This window comes from Coloeus monedula (assembly GCF_965178545.1).
Source record: "Coloeus monedula genome assembly, chromosome: 8".
Lineage (NCBI taxonomy): Eukaryota > Metazoa > Chordata > Aves > Passeriformes > Corvidae > Coloeus > Coloeus monedula.
The window spans coordinates 34251782-34276415 of NC_138788.1; the positions used below are offsets into that span (position 1 = coordinate 34251782).

The 24634-nt window shown below is 43.0% G+C and overlaps 1 protein-coding gene across 4 annotated transcripts in view; it reads left to right on the top strand.

Moving 5' to 3' along the window:
* Positions 1 to 24634, top strand: part of TACC2 (transforming acidic coiled-coil containing protein 2) — a 128943-nt gene that overhangs the window by 20751 nt on the left and 83558 nt on the right. For 3 of the 4 annotated variants that reach the window (XM_082286255.1, XM_082286256.1, XM_082286257.1), the window contains 2 exons: positions 4380 to 4552; positions 12199 to 17892. In XM_082286255.1, the coding sequence (XP_082142381.1) occupies positions 4380 to 4552; positions 12199 to 17892 (5867 nt within the window). The remainder of the gene's footprint in view (positions 1 to 4379; positions 4553 to 12198; positions 17893 to 24634) is intronic. The other variant, XM_082286258.1, reaches the window with a different exon arrangement.

Consider the following 24634-nt stretch of genomic DNA (forward strand, 5'->3'; position numbering starts at 1 on the left):
GAAGGGTTTAATGCAAATTACAGTGCATATTTCAGGAGAATCAATTGTATTTGTTTAAATATTCTGCTGCCTTAAAGGGGAAAAAAAGTATGGGCTGTTTACTTTTCCTCCTGATGTTTGTACACTCTCTGAGACAAACCTGGTTGGTTTGTTGTTGGGTTTTTTAAATTATCTTAGACTTAAAAATGCTGAGAACCTCTGTGTTCTGGTTTTTATTATAATTATTTAGGTCTTTCAGTTAACTAACTCTTTGTAATGAGAATCCTTTTCAAACAGGAGTACGGTACACTGGAAACAAATACAGAACAAATTTAGCTGCAAGCTTCTGTAGTCAATCACTTCAGAGGCTGCATGTATTGAAACTCAAAAGTAATTTATTTAACTGCAGCTTTCTGATGATACCTGTGAACAAAACATAGTCTTCCTAATTGTTTTCACACATGTTAATTAAAAACATAAAAAAACACGCTTTGCAAAGCTAGTTCAGCACCTGATTTGCATAACTAGGCTAAATTTAAAAAATTTAATCGAAAAATTGAATTATGTTTTTCTGCTGTCTGGCTTAGAGTCACAAAGCATGTTCTTTTGTGATGATTACATGAATACATTAAATGTAGAAACCCAATATATAAAGATTTTCTGCATCTTGGCATATTAGTAGTTCATTTTACATGTAAATATCTACATTAAGATTTATTTTAGATTATTTGCTAAATTACTCTTCTGAGCTTCTTTTGAACACGTGTGCTTTTGCCTTACGAGGCAACAGGGGAATTTTGCTTTTTGATCAAACACCTGACAGCCTCGAAAGAAAGAAAGAGTGTCCACAGTTCAAACTCCTCTCTGCTCCAACAGAGCCTGTGCTGCTGAGATTGTTTTAATACGTGTTAAATTTGGTAATGAACTGGAAAAACAAGAGTCAGATTTTTCTGTGGCCAATGTCAATCACTTATGGGCTGAACTATAACTTCTTAAACATTAGTTCCCTGAAAGCACAAAAACTACTTTAAAAAAAAGTCAAAATCAATCAAGCCAACAAAAAAACCCACCAGTGCCCTGACCCCAAACAACCTACAGAAAATGTTAAGTGTAGTCTTCAAATGTGCGCACATAAATGACATGGTTTGTTGTGATCTTTCTCTCTTCTGAATCTGCCCCTCCCGGTGCTTTTGTTTGGATATTAAGTCCAAATTTTGGTGTAACAGCTGATAAAATCAGGGATGTGGGTCCTTCTCTGTGTCTTAATAGGGAAACACCCTAATTCTGATGAGGTGGGGTGTTCAGGTATAGCAGGCACATAAATGTCTACATCCTGCAGTTCACTTGTGAGATCTGGAGATGAGCAGCAACAGCAAACTTCTACCAAAATTCTTCTGGCCCCAGAGTGTTCTGTGACTCAGGGAGTCAATGAGAAATTATCCTGACTCCATGTTAAGGGTCAGAGGGTCCTCAAACAGCTGTACTGCTGCTTGGAGGTCTCCTCACATTTGTTAGTGCTCTTTAAGCCTTGGTAGCAATGAGCTATTGTGTTTGTGATGTGACAGGCTGGTGGGGAGTGTTTCCTTCTGTGCCACAAATGAGCCCACAGGGAGGTTAGCCCCTGGTTATCACATGGTTCATGGGATTTGTCACTCTGGATGACAATCCAAAGGATCCTCGTTCTCTGCAAAGGAAGTTTGTGTGCAGGAGGCATCCCCATCGTGCTGTGGCTGCAAAAGTGGGATGGCTGCAGGTCAGCAGAACCGAGCATTGTAACCTAAAGGAGCCTTTTGGGTTAAGTGGCTGATCTTGTGAAGGAGAGACTAATGAGAAGCAATGTGTGGCTACCGAGACTGCTCTGTGTAAATAAGTTAATTACTTAATTGCTGTGCATTTTCTGCTCTGGAACATGATGAAGGCTTTAGGAGAAGGAGACAAAACATGAGGCTCTTCATCATCTCAGGGGAGATGTGAGGTGTTCATCCCGCCTGGCACCCAAAGCTGCTGAAGAAAATTTGAGAAGGTAGCAGAAGAAAGGAGGAAAAACAAATAATTAGTTCTCACTGCACTTGCTGGCTGCTGGAGGCATCTGGACAGTTTTATAAATTGGCCTAATTTCTTGGGAGAGGAGAGGAGAGGAGAGGAGAGGAGAGGAGAGGAGAGGAGAGGAGAGGAGAGGAGAGGAGAGGAGAGGAGAGGAGAGGAGAGGAGAGGAGAGGAGAGGAGAGGAGAGGAGAGGAGAGGAGAGGAGAGGAGAGGAGAGGAGAGGAGAGGAGAGGAGAGGAGAGGAGAGGAGAGGAGAGGAGAGGAGAGGAGAGGAGAGGATGTCATTTCTCTCTGCAAGGGGCCTGAAAATTATTTTTTAATTTGGCTGCTACTGTGAGGCATTTGTTTGTGGCCCAGCTCTGGGTCTGACCCACTGTACCTCTCAAGATAGGACATGATACATGGACTAGGTAAGAGCAGGGCACTGTGTCTGCCTCACCTGGCTTGGTGGGAGTTTACCCACTCACTGATTGGGGGTTTTTCCTGGTAATTAATTTAATAACACATTTTTTTCACAGCTCTTTCTCTCTGCATGCTGAAATAAAGTCTCCATGCAGACTTCTCTTGCAAACAAAAGCAGGGCTGCCCAAAACACTGCATCAAAAGCAAAACAGAGCCCTGTAAGCTAACTCAGCTCTATTTTTTTTCCCCCTGGATGGAAGAAACAAATTTCTTTGTATAATTCTTGATGTTTTAGTATTTTTTTGCCATATACTCTGGGTTTGCAGCCAACATATATGCTTAGATAAATATTCTAAATGCCAGATGTCAGCACATGCTGGGTAAGTGCTTCATAATCATGAAACCAAGAGCCCTTGGTCTCTCCCAGCGGAAAGTGGGGAGATAAAGGAGACTCCTGCAAACAAAGCTGTAGTGAAGGGGTTCCTCCAGGGAAAGGCAAAGGATGTGAGAGTTAATCAAATTTGTCTTAAGTATAAAGGAAGTCTTTTTGTATTTTCAGTATGCCCTGACCTTTTCAATCGCTCATTACACGGGCTTTGCTCGTCCACTGGGTGTCTCATTCCTGGCTCTGAGCTCGAGAAGCTTTTGTCTGTGTGGGAGCACACCGTGTTCACACAGAGCAGTGTAATTCTCTGAACAACAGCTCTCTGCAATTTATTGACTACGGCTGGAATAAAATAAACATTAAAATTGAGTGCAAAAAAACCCAAGAAATGAGTTGGAATTGTGCACTGTGCTTTTAATCTCTCTGGTGTCACCCTGCAGTAGTTCTGCCATCAGTAATACACTTATGTGTCCTTAGGTTGAGTGTGCCTTAGGCTTTTCACAGCTACAATTAAGAATTAAAACAACAGTGATTTTATGTTAAGGGTGATTTGATGAAGCAGCTTTCCTTCTTTTTAACTATTGCTTGATGTGCCACAGGATTTGAAAAAGGCCTTCATTTAGACTTTTTTGCTTTTCACTTGATTGTTTCTCTCCATTACTCCAGTTCTTTTGCTATGCTCCAACAACAACCTCAGCTACTGTTCAGAGCAGCCCTTTCCAGCTCTTCTTCACCTTTTAAGGATGCTTCTTCAAAAAAAAGAAAATCAGTAGGAAGGTGCCACTACCTGTTGTAACCCTGGTGCTTGCACAGGCCTCTCTTCCTCCCTGCAGCAAAACCAATAGTTTGCAATAAAAACAAAACAAAAAAATCCACTCATGTAAAGGCATATCTCCATGGATGAAGATCCCAGGTAATTATTTGCCTTTGAGCAGAGGTGATGCAGCATAGCCACAGTTCTGTAATAGCATTTCTAGTTGTCACTACAGAAACTCCAGCATTTCCTGTAGCTGTTATCAGAGAAGGACAGCCTAGTGAAGAATCAAGCCCTCTGTTTCAGTTCAGAGGCATTCTGAGCTCTGTTGAAGTGGGAAGGAAGGAATCTGGACTTGGATTCAAGTGCTGGGTCTTGAATGACGTTGGCTTAACTCTAACTTAACTCCAAATATACTGCTAATATTATGAATGTCCAAGTTTATAGCCTGTTTCCATCCTCTCTCATTTTAAACTTGCTTAGCAAGGAAGCATTTGCCAGGCTTGGAAAAAGAGAAGATGATACCCTCCTTGGGTCAGTAAAGGCCCTGGCTGCTTTAGAACAATTGCTGCATTCTTCTCTCCCTCTTCTCTTCCTAGCACTTATTTTTGGCTCAACCACTTCCTTCTGCTTTTCTGCTGTTAGGAAAGTAAATGGCTTGGCTTTAGAACCTACAAGTTCCATCAAAGTAGTGAAAGCCACCGCAGAGGTTGTCTGGCAGTAGGCAGAACAAAACCCCTTAAGCTTATGTGTTCTCCAAAATAGAAGCACGATTTAAATTGTTCTTTTTTTTTTTTTTTTTTTTTGTTCTAGAACACTCCACAAGATCCAGAATTAGGCCAGCCTCCTGGTAATGGCCACAATTTAAAAAGGAGCCCCCAGAAAAACAGCCCAGAAAAGTCTGGAGGTCAGAACATCTCAGATCCTCTTGCTGCTGCTGTGCCACTGGCTGACAGCTTATCCCCATCGAGTCCAGGACCTACAAGGTGAGACAAGAAGCTTCTTCCTGTGAATAGCCCTGATGCTGTTGTTGGTTCTATTCATGTGTAACTGATTTTTCAAGATCTGTCATCCTGATGGATGATGATGATGATGATGATGATGATGATGATGCAGTCCTCAAAATAACTTGACACCACCAGACTACTCACTCTTCACCAAACTGACTTTCTTGCCTTACTGCATAACCCGAAACCAGGCTCCAGCTGTTGTAGTAACCCTTGACCCAAACCTTCTATGCTTTTTGCTTGTACTAATAAATTCTCATCTGAGACAGAGCAACATTGAAGAGTCTTTAACTTTTGGTCAGCCCTGAAGCGCTCAGGCAGCTGGATCATAGTGGGTTCCTTCCAATATCCTATCCTATCCTATCCTATCCTATCCTATCCTATCCTATCCTATTCTACTCTACTCTATTCTATTCTATTCTATTCCAATCTAGTCTATTTTAAAATTATTGACATTAGGCAACAGTCTGTGGCAGTTGAAGTCCATTTAGGTATTAAATAAGATCATCATTGACCACACTGGGGACATTTCAGGGAAGTTCAGACACACGACATCTAAAAAGGATTTACTAAAAAAGAGCAGCTTGTTTTCTGGAAGGGACAGTTTGGCTGTGCTGTGGAGCTCTTACATTTCAGTACTCACACAGTAGGACATTTGCTATTAATTCTACCTCTTCTGACTGTCACTAGCACATCTCAATTATCTGCTGAAAATAATAGAGTCTGAGCAAGACTAAGACTGCTAAGTCAGTTTACAGTGATAAAGGTATTTAGGCATGAAGTTTAAAGAGATAAAAGGTTGTACTTCTCTCCTAGACATGCATGGCTTGTGTAACCCAGCATCACTCTACTGTTGAGCACCAGGTCTATACATGAAACAGCTTTTTCTTGGATTAATTTCTCCTGTCTTTGAGTGCCTCTAATGAGGGAATCCATAGACACCATTCCCAGTAGCTAGAAAAAAAATCAATTTTTGGAGTAATGATGTAAAATTGGACAGGATGAGGTTTTTAATACGTATTTTATTTGTTTGTTATTTCAGTTAACAAATACCACATGTATCCTTTAGTTTGTAGTTTTTCCTGATCGTATTGTGCATAACCACTGTATTGTTTGTGTGTGACCATGCTGTCCTACTGAAGAAAACACATTTTTTTTTATAAACTAGTAAGCTACTTAAAAACAACGATGCATTCTGATTTGTGACAGCAGAACACTAATTTTCTGCTATTCTAATCAGTATGCAGGTTATGGGAAGGGGGAGAAAGGGAGGAAATGATGAGTACTGCTAAGTGCTGATATTTACAGTAGACCTATCGTGACTAACCTTCCTGCAAATTGGAGTTGTTGTTGGAACTTCACAATAACAGACAACATTTGTACCAGCATCCACCTGGTACAGTGAAGACTCTTATCTTGGGCAAGAATATTTGTGGCTTGCCTGCAGCAAGTGCTGTCTTGCTTTAATTTTTTTTAACATTAGCATAGTAACTCTATCCTGGCCTGTAACTAATTCGCATTTTTAAAAAAAACAAGTGGTGTTCAAAAACGGCATAAGAGCAATTCTGTAGGGGTTCCTTTTCAAAATGGGAGCGCCTAGAACATTTAGGTTTATGTTCAAGCTGGCTAAAACAGCTTTGCACTGCAGCATGCAAAATTCTGACTCGTGGGAGATGAATGTTACATGGATGAGTCAGCTTGAAAGGATTCATAGGATTCTTGTTTCAGGAAACTTATTAGATGGGCGGGAGCTCAGGCAATTACTTGTTATTTAGCCTTACTCCTGAAACTGCTGGCACATGCCTGTTTTGGGTGTCTTTTAAGTTACATCCTGCCAAAATAGAAACAAAGACAATAAACGGAAAATCTTTGAAGTTCCACATTCCAGCTGTTTATTTTTAACTCGCTCCCCTGTGCTGCTTTGAACACATCTTTTCCACCCCGAAGTGAACTCTGAGAGTCTTAAGAGCGTGTGACCTGCCACCCTCGGATGGAGGATCTCTGGGTGGAAAATTACCACGTTTGCTTTTCCTCTGGGTGGCTTTCTTCTATCCTCCACAAATTCTCACAAGTCGTTTCAGTCGCTTTTAAATTCTTGTCTTTTGGAACTCAAAATGTCTGTGGCTCTAGCTCTAGAATAGTCTGTTTCAGCCCAGTTTTTTCTTACCTGTTACTCGCCAGTCCTGTGTGCAGAAAGTAAGATCATCAGTAATTTATCGGTGAACTTTCCACGTGGAATAAAAATGCTGAAGAGCCAGGACAGTTAGGAAGCCTCGGGCTTTGCAGTGGTGGCCATGTGAGGTGTAGCCATGCCTTTCTCCTGGGGAATCCTCAGCTCGACAGCTCTGCCCCAGAGGCGCTTTTCCCAGCCGGTTTAGGAAGCGGACGCATCAAATTGAAAGATGCACACCCAGAAAGAGTTCAGGGAAATAAGCGCTCTTTGTGGATGACCTTGGCTGCTCTCCCACCCGGAGTGCAGCGCTCAGATCCTGTGGGACCCGCAGAGCCACTGTGGGGTGACAAAGCTGCCACGCATCCTGTGGGACAGCCTGGCAGTGCCACGCTTCCTGCTGATGCTCCGGATAGCTCAGACGGAGACCGGGAGCCGCTCCTGGAACTGGACCTGGAGATCTGGCCCGGCTTGCTTGCTGCAGCAGTAGTGCAGCTGACCTCTTTAATGTTAGAATAATTTCGTTTGGTCATACTTAAAATACTGCAGGGCCTGCGTTTTATTCTGTGTGTGGAACAAGGAGGTGAAAAGTGACCGGGGGTGGGGGAGAAGGGGAGGACGGCTCCCCAGAGGATCGTACAGATCATTATTCCTGCTTCACTTTTTCCTGAAAGCTTAGATGCACAGGGAGGGTGGGGGAGCCTGGCTGCTGTTAGCAGCCCTTTAGCGATGATGGATTTCTCATGTGTTTGTTTACACTGAAAAGTTCAAACAGTGAATTGTTCTGTCTATAAAACTGTCACTTGTTTTCTTTTGTTTTGTTTCTGAAAGGGAATATGGAAATGAATTCCATGTTCCTCGTTAACTTTCAGTACCTGTTAGGGACGGATTAAAATGCGAGATTCCTTAACTCAAGTCCTCCAGCACGCTGTGTCCAAATGCATAAACTCAAAATGTAGGCACTGATCTCTCATGTGTCAGTGGACGGAGAACAGAAACACTTGAGAGGCAGCTATACATGTGCTGTGGTTGCAGAGCTGGCTGTGCATTTGTTTCCCTCAGTGCCTTCTAAATTCATCCTCACATTTCAGGCTCCTGCTCCTGGGAATATAATCACTCAGGCTCAGAGTTACATCAGTGTGGATGGCAACCGTATGTGACCTCTGGGATCCAGAGGCTTTGGCACTTGATGTTTTTCCCTCACAAGTGTGACTGGGTTGGGAGGGCTGCCCGCCCTTTCAACAACTACTGCATGTTTTAAAAGGGGAGAAGAGGAATTAGAAATGGAAATTCTAAATTACCTACAATTTTCTGTTGTGGTATCTTCGCTTCTTGTTGTTTATCAAGTACACTTATCATATCTGGGCATCAGTAACCCCGCTCCACACACACTCCCACTCAGATAGTAAATGCTAAATGCCAGAGATTTTGTCTGGCTGCTGCTGGTTTTATCTCCTGGCCCTTTGTCCTTGCGGTGGATGACAAAACAGGGGGACAAAAGAATGGGAGTTGTGATTTCAAGTGTAGAAATGGCTGGTAGATTGGGTATGGCTCTTAATCTGGAAGAATTTATGGGATGTGCACCAAAAGTCATCGATTTCTTAACATCCTTTTTAGCTTCACACCCTAAACACAAACCAGGCAGTTCTCTCCTACAAAACATCTTAGTAACTGGGCAGGACTCCTAAATCTTTCCAGAAAAATTCAGACTTGCCCCAGTATCTTCTGATGGTGGAAGAGGTTAACTGCAGGTATTAAAAAATAATTGCTAAATTGACAATGCACTTCCAAACAAGCAAATTGTCAAGAATTATTTATGCAAACCAAACATTTTAGGCATGTGAAGATTTAACTCATTTGATGTTGTAACTGGAAGCACAGTATTCATATGGTCAGTATGTTAGGGTCTTGAAATTGCAAATCTTAACTGTGTGCTTAACCTCTAAGATGAGGGGAAAGTTCCCTTTGGTAACTCTTGAGTGCAGTGGGACACACATATTTCAAGCTACAGATGCACCTATGTCTTTGCATGACTGCATTTTCCTTTTTTTAACATCATCAGTCACATGCAGCAATTACTCATAGCAAAATGACTTTTTCTGCCCTAAACTCTACATGACCTATGAGGAACTTGAATACTCTTCCATGCTTTGTCGTTTGCATGTTTTGTTTTAAATATTAATGAATTTTCTTCTTAATAATATTGAGATAGGTCAGATTACTCACAAAAGCCAACATACTTTATTTTCCTGTGTTTAAAAATACCAACTTTTAGGGTCATAGCTTTATGTTGATTGTATTAAATGGGTTGTCTAAAAATACATGTTCCCTGCAAGTAATTATTGATTTAATGTAGATTGGGTTTTACTCAGGGGAATTATCCTCAGCATGTGGTGTAATTTCCCAGTAGTGTTATTCCCTTTAAAAAGAGTGGAAGATAATGGGACTAGGTGTGACCTTAAGAGGTCATCCAGTCCATCCTTCGGCCCTAAAGCAGGATCAACTGTGCTTAAGGCATTCCCAACAGATGTTTGTCTAACCCCAGCACGCCTCTCAGACAGAAAAGCAAGATCACAAATAATGAAAAGGAAGATGTAGGATATGTTCCCTGCATACTTCTCCTTGTTAGTTCCATCAGGGGGAGAAACATGAACAGAGATATCCAAACAGGTCAGTGTGGGCCTATCCTACTGACTGAAAACTCAAACCTTTCAGTTCTGTTATGTCCTGAATAAAACATTGGAGTGAGCTGCAGCAGCACAGATAATGAATCTGTGCTTCTCCACTCTGGCAGTGATAGTTTAACTCGCTGTCACAGCCTGTGCCAGCACTGCCATTTTAATCCTGTTCAGCATACATTAATTGCAAACTTGTCCCAATTCCTTCATCTGCTCCTGAGTAAAATGAACAACTTTTCAGCATTATTGAATACCAGAAAAATTGTTTTGATTGATCTAGAATGCTGAACTTAGTTCATAGGATTGTCATGTCCCTCAAACCTGCTAAGTCACATTTCTATGGCTCTTGACAAAGTTGCTACCAGCATGGCAGTAGATAGTTCATGGGTTTAGAAATTGTAGTCAAGAATATTAACTTCAGACATGTTTGGAACTGTTTCATATTTAATAGCTGCAAACAGAAATCTAACAAAGAAGATGTGTGTTAAAGTCTTAGAGAAAATTCAGTCAGATGAAATCTGAAAAATGCAAATATATGATCATGAATGTTCTATATAGTGAACCTTACCAACATGTCCATCCCAGGTTTATTACTGTGCATTTTCCAGCTCTGTTGGCAGATGGGATTAATGATAAGTAAACAATCAGAGATTTAAGATAAATGATAAGGAGCAATTATAACTGTAGATGGTGTTTTCTACTTCTTCCAGCGTTCAGTTTCACAGAGGTTAGAGGGGCTTCCCCTACCTCAACCTCCACTCAGTCTTGTTCTCCTCCTGATCACAGTATCTCTGACAGGAGCTCGCTTCCAGGGTGAAGAACCCTGGGCACAAAACTGCTAATGAGCAATTTAGTCAGTAAGAAGATAGACCTGCAACACAGCAAAAAGCCAGAATAATTGACTCCCACTTCTCCACCCCCTCCCCAGTTCCGTGTTGCTGTTTCTGTCCCTCCTCTTCTAATTAAGCTTCCCTGTGTGCAAAATTAATGTCAATAATAAAGTGTATTCCTTGCTTAGGGAAAGCCTCTTGGCGTGTCCCTGCTGTTTGCTCATGTCCTGTCATGCCCCATGTTGTCAGTGATCCAGCAGATACCAAGTACTGTATTGCCATCTCTGGTATTCCCAGTGTCAGTAAGTTTTATATGGATGTTTCCAGTGTGCTAGGGAAAGAAAAATTCCTCTGGGCAAAACCATTTTCTGAAAGTTTAAATAAAAGTTACTAGTGTTATGCATTAAATGTTCGAACCCATGCCAAGCATTGCTGAAACTTGTTTAAACTACATATGAATTGTAAGTTACAGATATTTTACCTTAGATTTGAGGCTTAGCCTTAATACAGGCAAATTCCAATGGCTCTTTAAAGACTAGTTTATTTTCCACTGCAATGACTCTGAGGAATGTTTTTAGGACCTAAGACAGATTCATATTCAGCTTTAGGTGCAGCTTTCCCTAAAGAAATATTTTGTTGGGCAGTTCTCAGTACAAGGAGTGGGTTTGGCCCCACCTGGAAGTGCATTTTGTGCATGGTAGCACAGCCCAAGAGGCTGTGTTTGCATAACAGAAACCTAATCTGTAGGGAGCCCAGAGCTGGTCACTGACTCACTTCTCCATCAAGTATTTCGTGTGTAAAACTTGGACAGAGAAGCAGAGAGAGGCTTCTCAGATTTCTGGAGATTACTTGAAATCCAATCTATGCTTGGCCTTGCAGAAGGCGTTTTAAGCATCTTTTCTAGCTCCAGTCTAAAGGGGAATTGGAATTTCTGAAATGTAACCTGTCACAGCTAAGCTGAGGCAAAGCTGCAGCAATGGACTCTGAGCCACCTCCCCCTGTGCAGCTCTGCACTGGCCACCGAGCACTTGGCAGGCAGTGTGTTATCTGTGTCCTGCTTTGCTTGGGATTCATTATTTCATGTCAAGTAAACACTGCCCCTTGCTCCTCTGTACAATCCTACATTCAGTTTCAAATAGATGTTTCTCTCCATGCCCAGGCATGGAAAGTGAGAGAACAAGGGTAACCCATTTCACCGCCTACAAATCTCAGTGTGGAAAACTGAGGTCCACACAGTGAAAAATACTTAAAATAACTTTTCCTTCTCGCAGTTAGTCATCTCTGAGTCCATTTTTTCCTATCTTATCTTTAATGCGTGGAGAAAGAGATCACACCAAGGGCTGTAGCTTAGATGCACTGAAATCAAACACTGCAATTAAATGACCTCATCGGGTGTGGATCGTGGCACAGCAGCATCCCACGTTCGGCAGGGTGAGCCCTTTGACCTTTTGGTGAGAATCAGCTGTGCTGATTAGTTGGAGAAAACATTCAGCAGATGGGCCCTCCTTAATCTTCTGCTACACACTCGAGTACAGCCAGATAACAGCACTTACTGCGTAGCTTTGGCAAAGTAGTCTCTTAGAAGCAGAAACAAAATGCCTTTCTTTGAGGTACTGCGGGTTTTCCCAGTATTATTTTTTTCCTCTGTTGCTCCTTTAGTCTGTCAGATGTGTGTCCCCTCTCCTCACACTCACCTAAGGTTTTGGAATGGTTAAAATGCATGCCATGAGCACAGTGGCTCTCAGGTAAGACTGGGAACTTCGCAGAGTAATGAGCATTTAAATCACTGAGTCTGATGGTTTAACTCCTGAAAGCAGATTATCAGCTTCTCAGTGCATGCACTGCATGGCTTTGAAACATCAGTGGCACAAAATGGTTTTATTCTTTGCTTCTTATTCTTTGCTTCTTTATTGACATGAAACAAATAAACGTTTCCATTGTTGGCAGCATCGATAATGAAGGCATCAGTAGCCACAGTGCTGAAGAGCTATCCAACCCAAATTCCAGCACAGTGTCTTCAGAGGGAACAGGACAGAGCACTGCCTTGCAAGAGCAAGTAGGACAAACAGACTCTGATTCCTTAAAGCACTCTGCTGAAGCAGGGGAGAGAAGCCTGCCTGTCTCAGTGCCTCTTGCAGACTGTGCCAGAGAACCCATCACAGGCAGCAGTGACAAATTACACCCTTCAGACTGCAACAGAGCACAGCCATCACCAGGTCCAGTGAATGACAAAGAGGAGGGATCGGCACATGCCCAATCTGTGGACAATATTGCTGCCTCCTCTACCAGAACCAGTGAGAATGAGCCCAGAATCCCATGCCTGGAGCCCAGCCCTGCAGCAGCACTCACAGAAATGCAAGGAGCCACACAAATGAGTTTGAGTGAATTAGGATCGCTCAGGCAGGATGAGCAGCTGGGTGGCATGAGGGAGCCACATGTCAGCATGTTTCCACAGGGTAAAGCAGCAGGAGATTATTTTACTGCTCAGGAGGCCGAGCAGGAGCGAGGAGTTTTGGAAGTAGGTCAGCTGCAGGCAGTAATGCAGCAAGGTAGACAGAACACAGATGGTGGAGAGGGTCTGCTAATGAAAAAGGAAACCTTAATCCCAAATTATCCAGCAACAGGAGGCTCAGACAGTGAAAAATTTGGAGCAATTGTGAATGCTCAGGGCTTCACTGAGATCTGTAATCTACAGATGGATGCTGAAACAACAGCTAAAGGGAATGAGGCAAATCCAGCTCTATCTGGAAGCAGAAGGAAGCAATCAGAACCCTGTACTTTAATGTCAGAGTTGCCTTCTAGCTCTCCAAATCTCTTCCTGCTACCAAAGCCTGAAGAGCCTTCGAGGGAATATGTGCCTGGAAATGGCTCTGAAGATCCACCGAGGAGTGAAGCAGTGAAAACAGCCTCTGAAAAAAACAAACCCCTTTTTCAAAGAGAGCTTCAAAAGGCGGATGAGCTTGTTAGTGCCGAGCATTTCAGTGTGCCTTTATTATTTGAGAGAGAGGAGGAAGAAGAAAAATCAGCTGTCACAACTGAAAGCCCAAAAGAAGTCAATAGCAATAAAATTATAAAAGCTGATGATGTGTCTAGAGAAAGCACCACACTTTCTGAAACAGAAAGCATTATCAGTCCCACCAAGGAAAATTCAGTGGTAGATAAAAGATTAGTACTGGAAGAATATGCATTAAGTACTTCTTTGAGCAGATCCACAGAACTGCATCAAAAAGAAATGGGGGCGGATGTAACAGGAAGAATAAATGGAATCAGAACAGAGGATGCACAAGTGTCAGAAACCAGTGAATTACCTGAGGGCTCAAGTGAGGCAGGAAGAAAACTATTGAGCTCTGTTAGTAGCTACCACCAGGACATGGAAAATACTCACTTGAAACATGATCCTGAAAATTTCAGTCTTTGTGAAAACACTTCAACAGGTGACTTGGGGGAAGCAGGTGGGGGAAAGCCTCTGAATTTAGGCAGTAACTTTAAATCACCCAAAGGCAATTCCCAGTCTCCTGGTTGTGAACCTGAACAACAAATGAGCAAAGAGAAAACAGCTGCCCCAGATGGCCTGGAGAAAAAGCTCATGGCTTCACCGCAGTTAGCAAGGGAGCAATGCCCACAGAGTTTTGATTGCTTTAACACTGAGGCAGAAGGCAGAACTTGGGACCAGTCAGGCTGTAACAGGACTGAAAAGGTTTGTTTAGATGGTGCACACAGTTCACTGCCCCTCCACCCTGGGAACAATAATATTAAGCAGAGTAAGCAAGATGAGTCCTGGGAAAAGGCTTTTGCTAGAGAAACTGTGTTGGAATCTGAACACAAAGCTGAGAGTCAAGAAAAGCCTGAGACCTCCAGCAACTCAGGAGAAAGTGCAAGAATGCCCAAATTAAAACTCAGTCTCCAGGGCTTAAATGAGTTGGCAGAGACTGTGGGACAAACCAAGGAGGTCTCACAGGCCCTGGAAACCAAAGAACAGGACGGTCACATCACTGAAGCATCTCGCAGAGATCCAGAGCAGGAACCTGCAGCTGCACACAGCAGTGCTGGGGATGGAAATCAAAATGAGGGTATTCAACCAGAGAAGCACCACACTGCAGTGAAAAGTTCTGAGGAGGATGAAGCTTTGGCTCGGAAAAGTGAATGCAAATCAGATGTGCAAGCTCAGCTGGAGCAAGTGGCTGCAGAAAGTCACAGAAATACACAGATAGCTCACCCAGAACCCCCCAAAACTGCAGCCAGCACTTCAAGACTTACTGATTACCAAGTTCACATGGAGCAAGGGGGTGACAGCCACGTCCCTACAAACAACTGCCCCTCTGAGAGGGACACGTGCAGCTCTTCGGAGCTCCTGGAGTGCAGCGGCCAAGAGGTGCAGGAAAATGCAGGTGTTCCAACAACTCCTCCCCAAGCAGAGCAAGCAGAGCAGTCGCTGTCTGTTGCTGGTGACAGTGGCTGGAGTTCAAATACAGGACTTGAACAACAGGAGCACCAAAGCAGCCTGACAGCTGTCAGAAGAGCAGATGGTCAGGAGCATGAAGGAAGGGCACTACAACCTGAGCGGCCACCGGACCGAGATAATCACAGCAACATACCAGAAATACCTCTGGATGTTTCAAACAACCCTGATAAACAATCTTCTGTGCCAGGTCCAGCACCACCCCAGTGTGGCTCTGAGAGGCCAAAAGAACAGGACAAGGACGACAGCAGTGCTGAGGATGTGAGCGGCAGCAAACACGGGCAGAACACGTCTGGTGTGAGCACGCTTAATTTGCAAGATTGCAACGAGCAAAACAAAACCGATCTCGAGGCAGAAGAAAAGTGCTGCAGTAAGCAAAACTCAAGCAAGCCCGAGCAGGGTGATAATTCTTTGATCTCAGCGAGGCAGCATGAAGCAGCATGTCAGAGAGACACGTTTTGTAAAGAACTTGAAAAGAATGAGCAGCCAGGCAGCATGTGCAGGAGAGAGAATGATACTGGTGAAAGCTGTGCCGCTGCCATAAACACTCTTCCAGGGACACAGGATTCAGCAAGTGCCACTAACATATCACAGGCTTCGCCAAGTGATACAGAAATAGCACATACTTCTGATAATTCTGAGAAAAATGATCCCCAAATATCTCGTCCAGAAACTCAAAGGAAAATGCCATTAATGGCAAAAAACTCAGAAAATATTCTGACTGCTGACGGGGGAATCATCCAGAAAGATGGAAACACGGAGATGAGTTGTGAGGACAGTGCTTCTGTCAGAGAAACAAGCAATATAAAGCCTGATACAAGTCCAGGGGCACAAGGATCTCCTTCACCTTTACAGGCACACGGGGAAGTAATTCCTACTGATAACTCACATAAATCCAGCTGCACTCAAAATGCAACAGAGCAGCCTGGTTATTGTCAAGCAGATTTTACAGCCCTCTCTGCCCAGACCTCTGTACTCAGCCATCCCAGCCAGCAACCTGGAAACAACATGGACAAGGGTGCAGGGGGGGAATCACTAAATAATGAGCGGGAAGTTGTAGCATCCCAAAACACCTTAGAAGGCAACTCTAATTTGCAGGGTCCCCCATGTCCTCCAGTGCCAGCACCCTTAGGTTCTTCGCTTAGGGAAAGTACAGGTAAAGCAGAAAATTCAGAAAACAACTCTGCCAGGAATATTTGTGTGAGTGAAAAAGACTGTCCAGACCAAAGTTTTCAGGGTGATGGAGACAGAAGTTTCACCCTGCCAGAGACTTTGAATGTAGAGCAGAGAACTGGAAACTTATCACAGTTCAATTCTGAGAAGCTGAAGAAAGAGATCTCTGCAATTAAATCCAAAAAAACAAAAAGTGAGCTAAACTTCAAAGAACAGCAAAGTGACAGTTCAGCAGAGTCTCTGTTAGCACTCCCTACTCCAGAAGAGAAGCTGCTGAGCCTTTCATCATCACAAAAAGTCTGTAATGAGGAAATTGCAACCAATATCTGTGTAGATGACAAGTATGGTAAGATCTTAGAGAAACCTGGGAATTCAGAAAAAATGGAAGAGCTTTCAAAAGAGAATAATAACATAACCAGGGCAGACATCAGTGTTTCCGAACAGTCTGCAGAGAACTCTGGAAGGGAGCATGAGGCTCTGACTTGCAGCTCTCTGGACATTGGCTCCAGCATCCCAGACTTCAGGGAACACATCAGCCAGATTTTTAAAAAAACTGTCCACAGCACACTGAGTGCTGAATTACCCCAACTTTTGTCTGAAAACCATGTGGGCTTCAAGCAGAGTCCAGTGGCCAAGGACACAGCAGAACTCTGTGGTGCTGAGAACTTTTCAGAACCAAACAAGGCGGGCAAAGGTGCTCCCGAGGGCACTTCAGAAGCAGAGGGGCAAGAGCTGTCTTTAGCTACTGAGACTTCCCGCAAAGCTGCAGAGGGCAAATCTCTGCAACGAGAAAACACAGTGGCAGAGCTGCCACCAGCAAGTCTCCAGGACCCTGAGGAAAGCAGGCAGCCCGCTGGCTGTTTAGAAGTGGTCCCTAGCTTGGATGGCGCTCCATCTGCTGAACGCGCTCCGGAAAATCTGCAACAGCCAGGAAAACCCACTGAGAGCGGTGAGATGGAAAGAGAGGAAGGCGTGTGTGCTGGTGGCGTTGATCCTGAATCGCTAATAGGCTTAGAGATAAAGAAGCAAGGACCAGCTTCATTTGATGGGGCAGCAGCTGAGAACTTCCCTGCGTATTCCGACAGCCAGCAGCAAGGCACTGGAGCTGTTATCTCTGCAGGCGATGTACAGGGGAGGGACGTAGAAGATGCTGCTGCCACAGAGGGAAATAACTTAATTACAGAGTGTAGTGAAGAACCAGTTTCCTCTGAAGAGGATGTAAGTCTTCCTACTGCACAGTGCCAGGATCCTAAGCCAAATGAACAGGAGAAAAGTGAGTACGGTGATCCAGACATTGCCAAGAGCATGGCAGCCTCAACGCTCGTCCCAGGAGGATCTTACAATCATGAAAAATTGCCAGACAATTTCAATGTGTCACCTGAGGAAGATCAGGAGACACACATTCACAGCAATTTTCTGCATGACATTAGGTCTCAGAATGACATGCAGACGATACAGGACGAAGCAGTAAATAGGAAACGCTTGGAAACATCGGGAAATTCTCAAGATGCACAGCAAGAGAAAAAAGTGACCGTGCATGGGTTAATAGATTACTTAAAAACTGAAGTAAGCCAGGATGATTGCTTGCAAACTGACTGTAAACTAGAATCTGGCAGCATGACTAAGGGAGACGTGAAAGAGAACAGTGACACAGTGTTAAGCACGGAAAGGACAGGTAAGGAAAAAAGTGGAGACATCCCTGAAACTGGTACTGCAAGGATGTTAGTCACTGCTGAGGGAGACTTAGCTATAAACACGGGCACTGCAGAGCAGGAGGCAGACCTGTACAAAAATCCCTCTCCAGCCCTCCCTGTGATGGAGCAGGGTGAGCATTCTGCACGTGCAGGTCTCGCTGTTGCTGAAAATCAGCCAAGCAAGATGAATTCAGAACACGAAAGCTCCCTTCAGGATGCCAAAGGAAAGCTATCACCGCTTGCATTAACTGAGCCTAAGAACCTTGACCTCAGTGAACTTCAAGACGTGGCTGTGGCAGGATTACCCACTGAAAGGTATTTACTTTGAATTACTACATGAAATGGTTGGCAGGAGCCCGGGGCTGGAGAGGGGTGCAATTTTCCAGGCAGATGCCCGTTGTCTGGGCGGTTTGGGAGGGCAGGTCACTTACCCTGTTCTTAAACTTATCTTAAATATATGTTGCTTCTAAATGTGGATTGCGTGAAAAAAACACTAATATTCATAAGGACAGAGAGGTCCTAAAAGCTGAGGAGCACAGTTCTGAGCTGTTCCATCTGCTGGGCCACATTCCTGTCCTTACCTGTGTGGATTTGCTTATGCTTCCCAGTGTTCACACCTCGTAGCCTGAAGTTATGCATACAAATCACACTTCCTAGCCTTAAGATAGGAGACTTTTGCCTCAGTTTTGGTGACCCAGTTAAATGAGACCTGCAGCATTCACATGGTGGAGTGCAGTGTTTAAAAACAAGCCTACGGAGTAACCCAATTACTCACAGTTAGTTGTCTGGGCCTCCCTCTTATCCTCCCGTACAATATAATTGCACTGACAGTGCCTTTGATCACCGTGTTATTCAGTGTTTCTAATGACATGGAGTTGTTTCAGATGTGAATTCTTCTGAGCTGGGACTTGTGGAGCCTCAGAGTTGCTTTTTTGGTTTTATTTCTTTGTATTTTCCACACCTAGCAGTAACTGCTTTAATAAAGTTAAGACTTTTTTTTTTTTTTCTTTTTTAATGAGCTTCTACTTTGCCGTTTGAATTCCTAGTTTGATGTGCAGTTAATTCAGGATAATTACGATCTTAGAACAGGTGATTTCCCTTTATCTAGTCATGTCACTGCTTCCTCTGTAACCTCACAACTCTGGCACACTGTCCCTCTCCTTTCTGTATCAGAGGAGGCAGCAGTAGACAGAGACAGAGCACAGGGCAACAGGGAAAAGCTAAACTGTATCAGACGATCCAATAATTGGTCTGCAGAGATGGAATCTAAGTAATCCCAAAAATGTAGATGGCACTAACTGATCAATGAGGGAAAATGTTTCAGTGCCACATTCCTTCAAGGTTGAGGTGATAAAACCATATTGTAAGTGAACATACCTCAAGTGTTTCTGTTGTGGTGAGAATGTGGGGGAGTTCTTCCTTCTGTATGTGTGTTGGGGATGGAGGCTGAATGGGATCTAATTCTGTGAGCAGAATGTACATTAGAAAAATATTAGAAGTGTTGGAAACCAGGACTGCTATATGATTTTCTCTTGAAGGATTTGTCTATAAAACGACAAGGAAATTAGACCCTGTTATTTCTCTTGAGGTCCTTTCTTTTCTGTTTGCTTCCCTTTATACGATGGGAAGCTTCACAGAGAGTAGCTTTGAAATTCCCAAACAAATCACTGGCATGGGCTGGCTCAGGAGCCATAAGGGACTCTGGGCAGTGCATGTGTCTGTGCATGTGCTTCATATCAGGGCGGGTATCATACTTTAAATAGATACCTGTGGCAGGCAGGGCAGGGCTCTTGAAACAGCTGCTGACAATTCACAGAGTAGTTGCTTAATGCTTGCATATGCTTCAAGAATTCATTATCACCTGTTTTTCCAGCGTGAGGGTTTGCATCAACAGGCAGCTGCTCATTTTGGACTGTGGCTGTCCAAAAGGATGAAACACTGAGGACTCTCAGAGGTACAGAGGAAACCCTGCTCTTGTCAGGCTCGTTTTTAGAGCAATATGCATTTATATCACAAAAAAGAAGCAGAGAGCATTAGCTGAGCTGGCTGGTCTGTCTTCATCAAGTACAATACACTGACCAATTCAGTTTTCCTCTGAGGTTAAAACTGGATTTGTATCATTAAATTTCAAGGTGTGTTCCATATGCTGTGTACGTCAGCCACAAAGCTCAGAGTGCTTTGCAGTGGTTTATTGCCCTGTCATTCTTACAGAGGATAAACTACTACAGCCACGCAAAATGAGGTGCACATTTCTAAGAGCTGACTGTGAGGATATGGACCTGATATAGAGAACTCCAGGGAGAAAGATTCCTCCCCAACTCTCAAAACAAATATCAATAACAAGTAAATTATGTTTAGGAGAAAGAAATAGTTCTGAGAACCATTCAGAACCTTCTTTCTCAGAGGGAGAAGGTTCTGAATGGTTTCAGATTTGTTTCCTCCCCTTCCACTGCTTCTCTGTAATTCCCTCTCTTACAAGATCCCGTATGTTGAAACCCCACTGAATTGTGCATGAGGGGGTAAAGTTGTGTGATCTGACTCTTAAATCCTTGTTAGGAGTTCTTCCTGGAGAGGAAATAGATGAATTTCTTCCCTTTGTGGCTATGCCCTGAGAGGAGGCTGGTCTTGAGATGAACAGTGAATCCAAGTGCTGCCTGGAGTGATTCCTGCTCCCACCTCCTTTACGGAGGCAACTCGGGGCAACTGATAAGGAGAGTCCTTATGTCTGCAGGCAATAGTACAGCACCAGTCACTTCCCTTCAAATCTTCAGTAAAAAGGAAGTCATTTTTGGAAAGGAGATTGTGGCTGAAGCCACACTTCCTTGTGGAAGTACAGCTGTGCTACCAGCAGAAGCAGGGAAGAGCTGGATTTTGGCAAACCTGTCTGTCAGCATTGAAACAGACTAAAAAAAAAACCAATTTGTTTTGATGTTTTTAACTCTCTTTACCAAGTCAATAACGAAAAACCTGTATTCCTAATGGCCACATTTGGGCATCAAAAACGTCATTCTTCCTACTTATTGCCTCATTTTCTGTCCGAGGTTTACTTGGACAGAAAGATCAGGACTTGAGTTGGTTTTTCTGTTTTTTTCTCCTCTTGCAATGGATACTCACAGATCTGTAATGTAACCCACACTTCATCTTTCTTTCATGGAGAATGGAGGTTCCTGTACATACAGGGAGCCCTGAAGTCCCTGAAATGCTCCTGTCTGCATCATGGACTGTGACAGATGTTGAGCAGAGCGTGGAATAAACTTGGAAATGATGGCAAAATTTTCGGGATGTTCAGAGGTGGGATGGATTTTTTGATAAGCTGTTGTAATTCAAATGGCACATGCAAGCTGCCATTGTCTCTTGGAAAAGGTACTGAGGGAGCTTTTAGAGGGGGAGGCTGTGAAGTGATTCCCAAATGTGCAGGTACAGAGAACACATTGCGTGTGTTGGCTGATTTATTGGTTTGGCAAAACGCTGGGTTTGTTCACAGGCTTTGGGTGTTGCAGGCTCACAAAGATGCTCAGGGGCTCAGCTGGGCTGGCTGTGCAGTCAGGGAAGAGCACAGGGAGCTGTAAACACTGCAAGCAGTGACACCCATGCTCTTAGAGAACGCAGAGGTCTGCTGTACTGACTCCCATCACTTACCACTCAAAACAGTATTTTTATGTGGGAAGTACATGGCAGCAGTTGGGAGTCAGCAAAACTACTTGAAAAACACTCCTTATGTCCTCTGCATAGGTCAGACAAGATCTCTAAAGTTGGTCCAGATATACTTTTGGAATTGCTTCATTCTTTGTTCTTGCCATCAAAAATTGGTGACTTCAGTAACTCCAAAAAGAATGTTCACTCCTTAGTAAATATGACTTGGTCTTTTTTTGTCTCCATGACAAACAGTATTAAATATTTTAACAGTCTTGCTGGATGAGGTGGGGAATGTAGAACTGCTTTTCAGATCAGGCAAGTGGGTTTTGAGCACTAAGGCTTTGTGTTGTTAGCATCTGAAAACAAGAGTTTGCAGTTAAAAGGAAACTTGTCAAAACACTGATAATGCAGGTCTTTAATTTCCTATTTGTTAACCTCAAAATTGATTCAGGTGTGTAGCATCTCAGGATCACAAAGCAAAGGGAAAAATAGCTGGAGGTGATTTACACATAAATGAAATGCACAAAATCAATCTGGTTATTTATCCCTCCTGCCCTTCTTTCTTTATATCTGAATTCTTTCTCTTTATTTACCTCCCTTCTTACTGTCATTGTTATCCTCAGTAGGTGCAGCTGTTAGTACAGTTGTGCCTTTGGACATGCCTCCAGTTCTGAACTAAATTAATAGGATGGGCAGTTCTGTGGGAATTTCATCCGTGTGAAGTCTGAGATATTTAATTTTGGTATTTTTCTATTCACAGCAGAGTAAAATTAAGATACCTTTGCTCTTACCCAACAGACACCTCCCATTGCTTTCTAGGAAGTGAAAGGGAGTTTTGCCAACTACTCTCATGGATTTCATTGACCATGGAATGGTCAATGACCTCTGGTTTAGGCAGCATCTAAGTATTTATGAAATTTGTAAAGTATTTATAAAATGCTGATTGGATAGTATGCCCTGCTGTATTCAAAAAACATTCCAGTGAAAAGCCAGGTATGTGAGACCATGACACACATTGTAAGGTAGGTACTGACATGGATGGGTGATAGATGAGCTGCTGTTTTCACACATCCTTCTGTGTTTCTCAAGACTTTACATTTATTTAATCAAATACAGGCATTTGCTAAAGAAATCCAGCACAGACACTGCCATACTTTGTCCAATGTCTGCACGGGAAGCTTAGCATCATTTTCAGTCTTCTTTCCTCATTAAATAAAAATTACTTTCAGATTACGTTTTTCCCCCTAATTAGATTTCCCCAGATGTATTTTTCAATCTGTTTTCTCAAAATCATTTCTGCATCTTACAGATCCCCTGTTCTCCCTATTCCAACACTGTATCTTCTGGCTTCTTGGAAAATTGGGTACCGTGGAGCTTCGTCCATGGTCCCTACTTCTAATAGAATATACAAAGTAGGATTAGCCCCAGCTTTGAACCCAGTGGAGGCCATCTCTGAAAACAGCAATTACAGACACACAGATGTGTCTGAAGAGCTAGAACTCCACAGATCTTGCATTACCCTTTTCTTTCAGTTTTTCCTCTTATCTTTTATGTTGATTCTTTGGAGCCCATCTTATCAATACCGGTCCAGGTGCATGGAAATCCACAGATGCATTGCTAAAAAAAAGAGGGGAGTTTTTAGTTATTGCAATTCCTTAACATTTGGGTACTCTGGAAAGATAAAAAAATGTTATATGGATCCGTTGGGGCCTGTCCATGTACACTCACCTCACAGGTTAATTCTTACAGTGGAGTGTCTTTGGAGTGTCTCTAAGAAGTACTTCTTCTCAAATTGCAGTAATAAGTGCAGAAATGTTAATTGCTGCAATCAAAGGCGTACTTGTTCTGGATTCTAAGGTCCCTGTGAAATGCTGATTGCCACCATTCTGCGCTGCAGGGAAGGACCAGCCCTAGAATGTTGTGGTAATCTTGTTCTCCTTGCTGGAATGTGCTTGGCACCTCCTCTTTGTTCAGCCAGGCTTAATCCTTCCTCTTCCCCACTGCCCCTGTTTGGTATCCTCAGTAAAATAACCAGCTGTCCAAAAGTGCCCCAGGACTCCACAAAGTTGTTTCCAATTTAATTTCACTAATTGCCTTTCTTTCCCTCTTGGTACATTCCTTTCAAGGCAGCTGTGTGAGAGGCTGCAGCCTGCCTTTGGAGGGGGTAAATGCTGGCCCAAAAATCTCTGCTCCATTGGAGTGATCCCAGCAAAGGACTTGGCCCTGAGCCTCTGGCAGGTGAGCCAGGGAGAATTCTGCCCTGTCCTGTGATCCTTTTCCACCCAGACCATCCTACAAGCACTATACCCACAGTTGTCCTGCTCTGCTTTAATAAGAGGGGTGTCTAGTTGTTTCAACAGATTAAAAAATCAAATTAGGAAGACAGGCTGTATGTAGACAAGTAGGATTTAAATGATTCACTGGCTTGGTGTTTTCCAGCCTCCAACCTGTCAATCTTGGCTTCTGTTTGTCCATGGTGCTCTGAAAAACATGGAGCACATGCTCCATGAAACTCATCAAACTGCTTTTTAAAAATTCTTCTCCAGAATGTTTTTCCTAGCTGCTTTGGCTAATGAAACACAAACAGTGTAATCAATAAAGCCCTTTTTTTTTTTTTTCTTAAGGCACTCAAGAGCTTATGTAAAATCTTTGGAATTTGTAACCATGATAACATTGTTATGCTCTCCTAGCTGATAGAAATATCAAAGCCAGCTAAGAATAACTCTGCAGCAGACAGAGAAGATTGGATTTGTTTCCTGGAATGGAAGCTAAAAGCATGAATACATTGCTCAGTTACTAACAACTAAGGAAAAAAATAAATAGACACCTAAAACTTCCATTTCCCCTTCCTAACAACGTCATTAAATGACTCAAAATATAGAATTAGTTTTGCTGAATATTTAAAGTCTCCAAGATTTTTCATGTCTTATCTTTTCTTTCTTTTTTGAGTGTTGTGATGGTACATGAAACTTATGTTACATCTACCATTCTCCAAATCTTGTTCTTCTGGTAGAAACTCCAGATAAACTTGGTTTGCTAGAGAAGTTATCATTGGAATTTGTGAGGCTTTAAGTCTAGCCTAGGGTTTTCTAAAAACCAATCTTACTTAATTGGAAATTTGTACAATGGCAGTTTCCCATCACTTTTATCCTGCAAGCTGTAATGGGTTAGCATTAAACTTTGCTTCAGATTAAGGTGAAAGTCTGGGAATTTAAAGAGACAGCCATCCCAAAGCCTTGCCAGTAAAAATTGCTGGGAAATGCACAGCCTAATTTTCAGCCACCACAAATGATGGTTGTGGGTAATTTGTATGTGGAAAGTAGCAGAAGTATAAAGTTCAGGTGTTTGTTACAGAACTTGGCTTGGTATCTCAGCCAGGCTGCTCTGCAGTTAATTGGGTCTGTGGTTTTGCCGAGTGAAT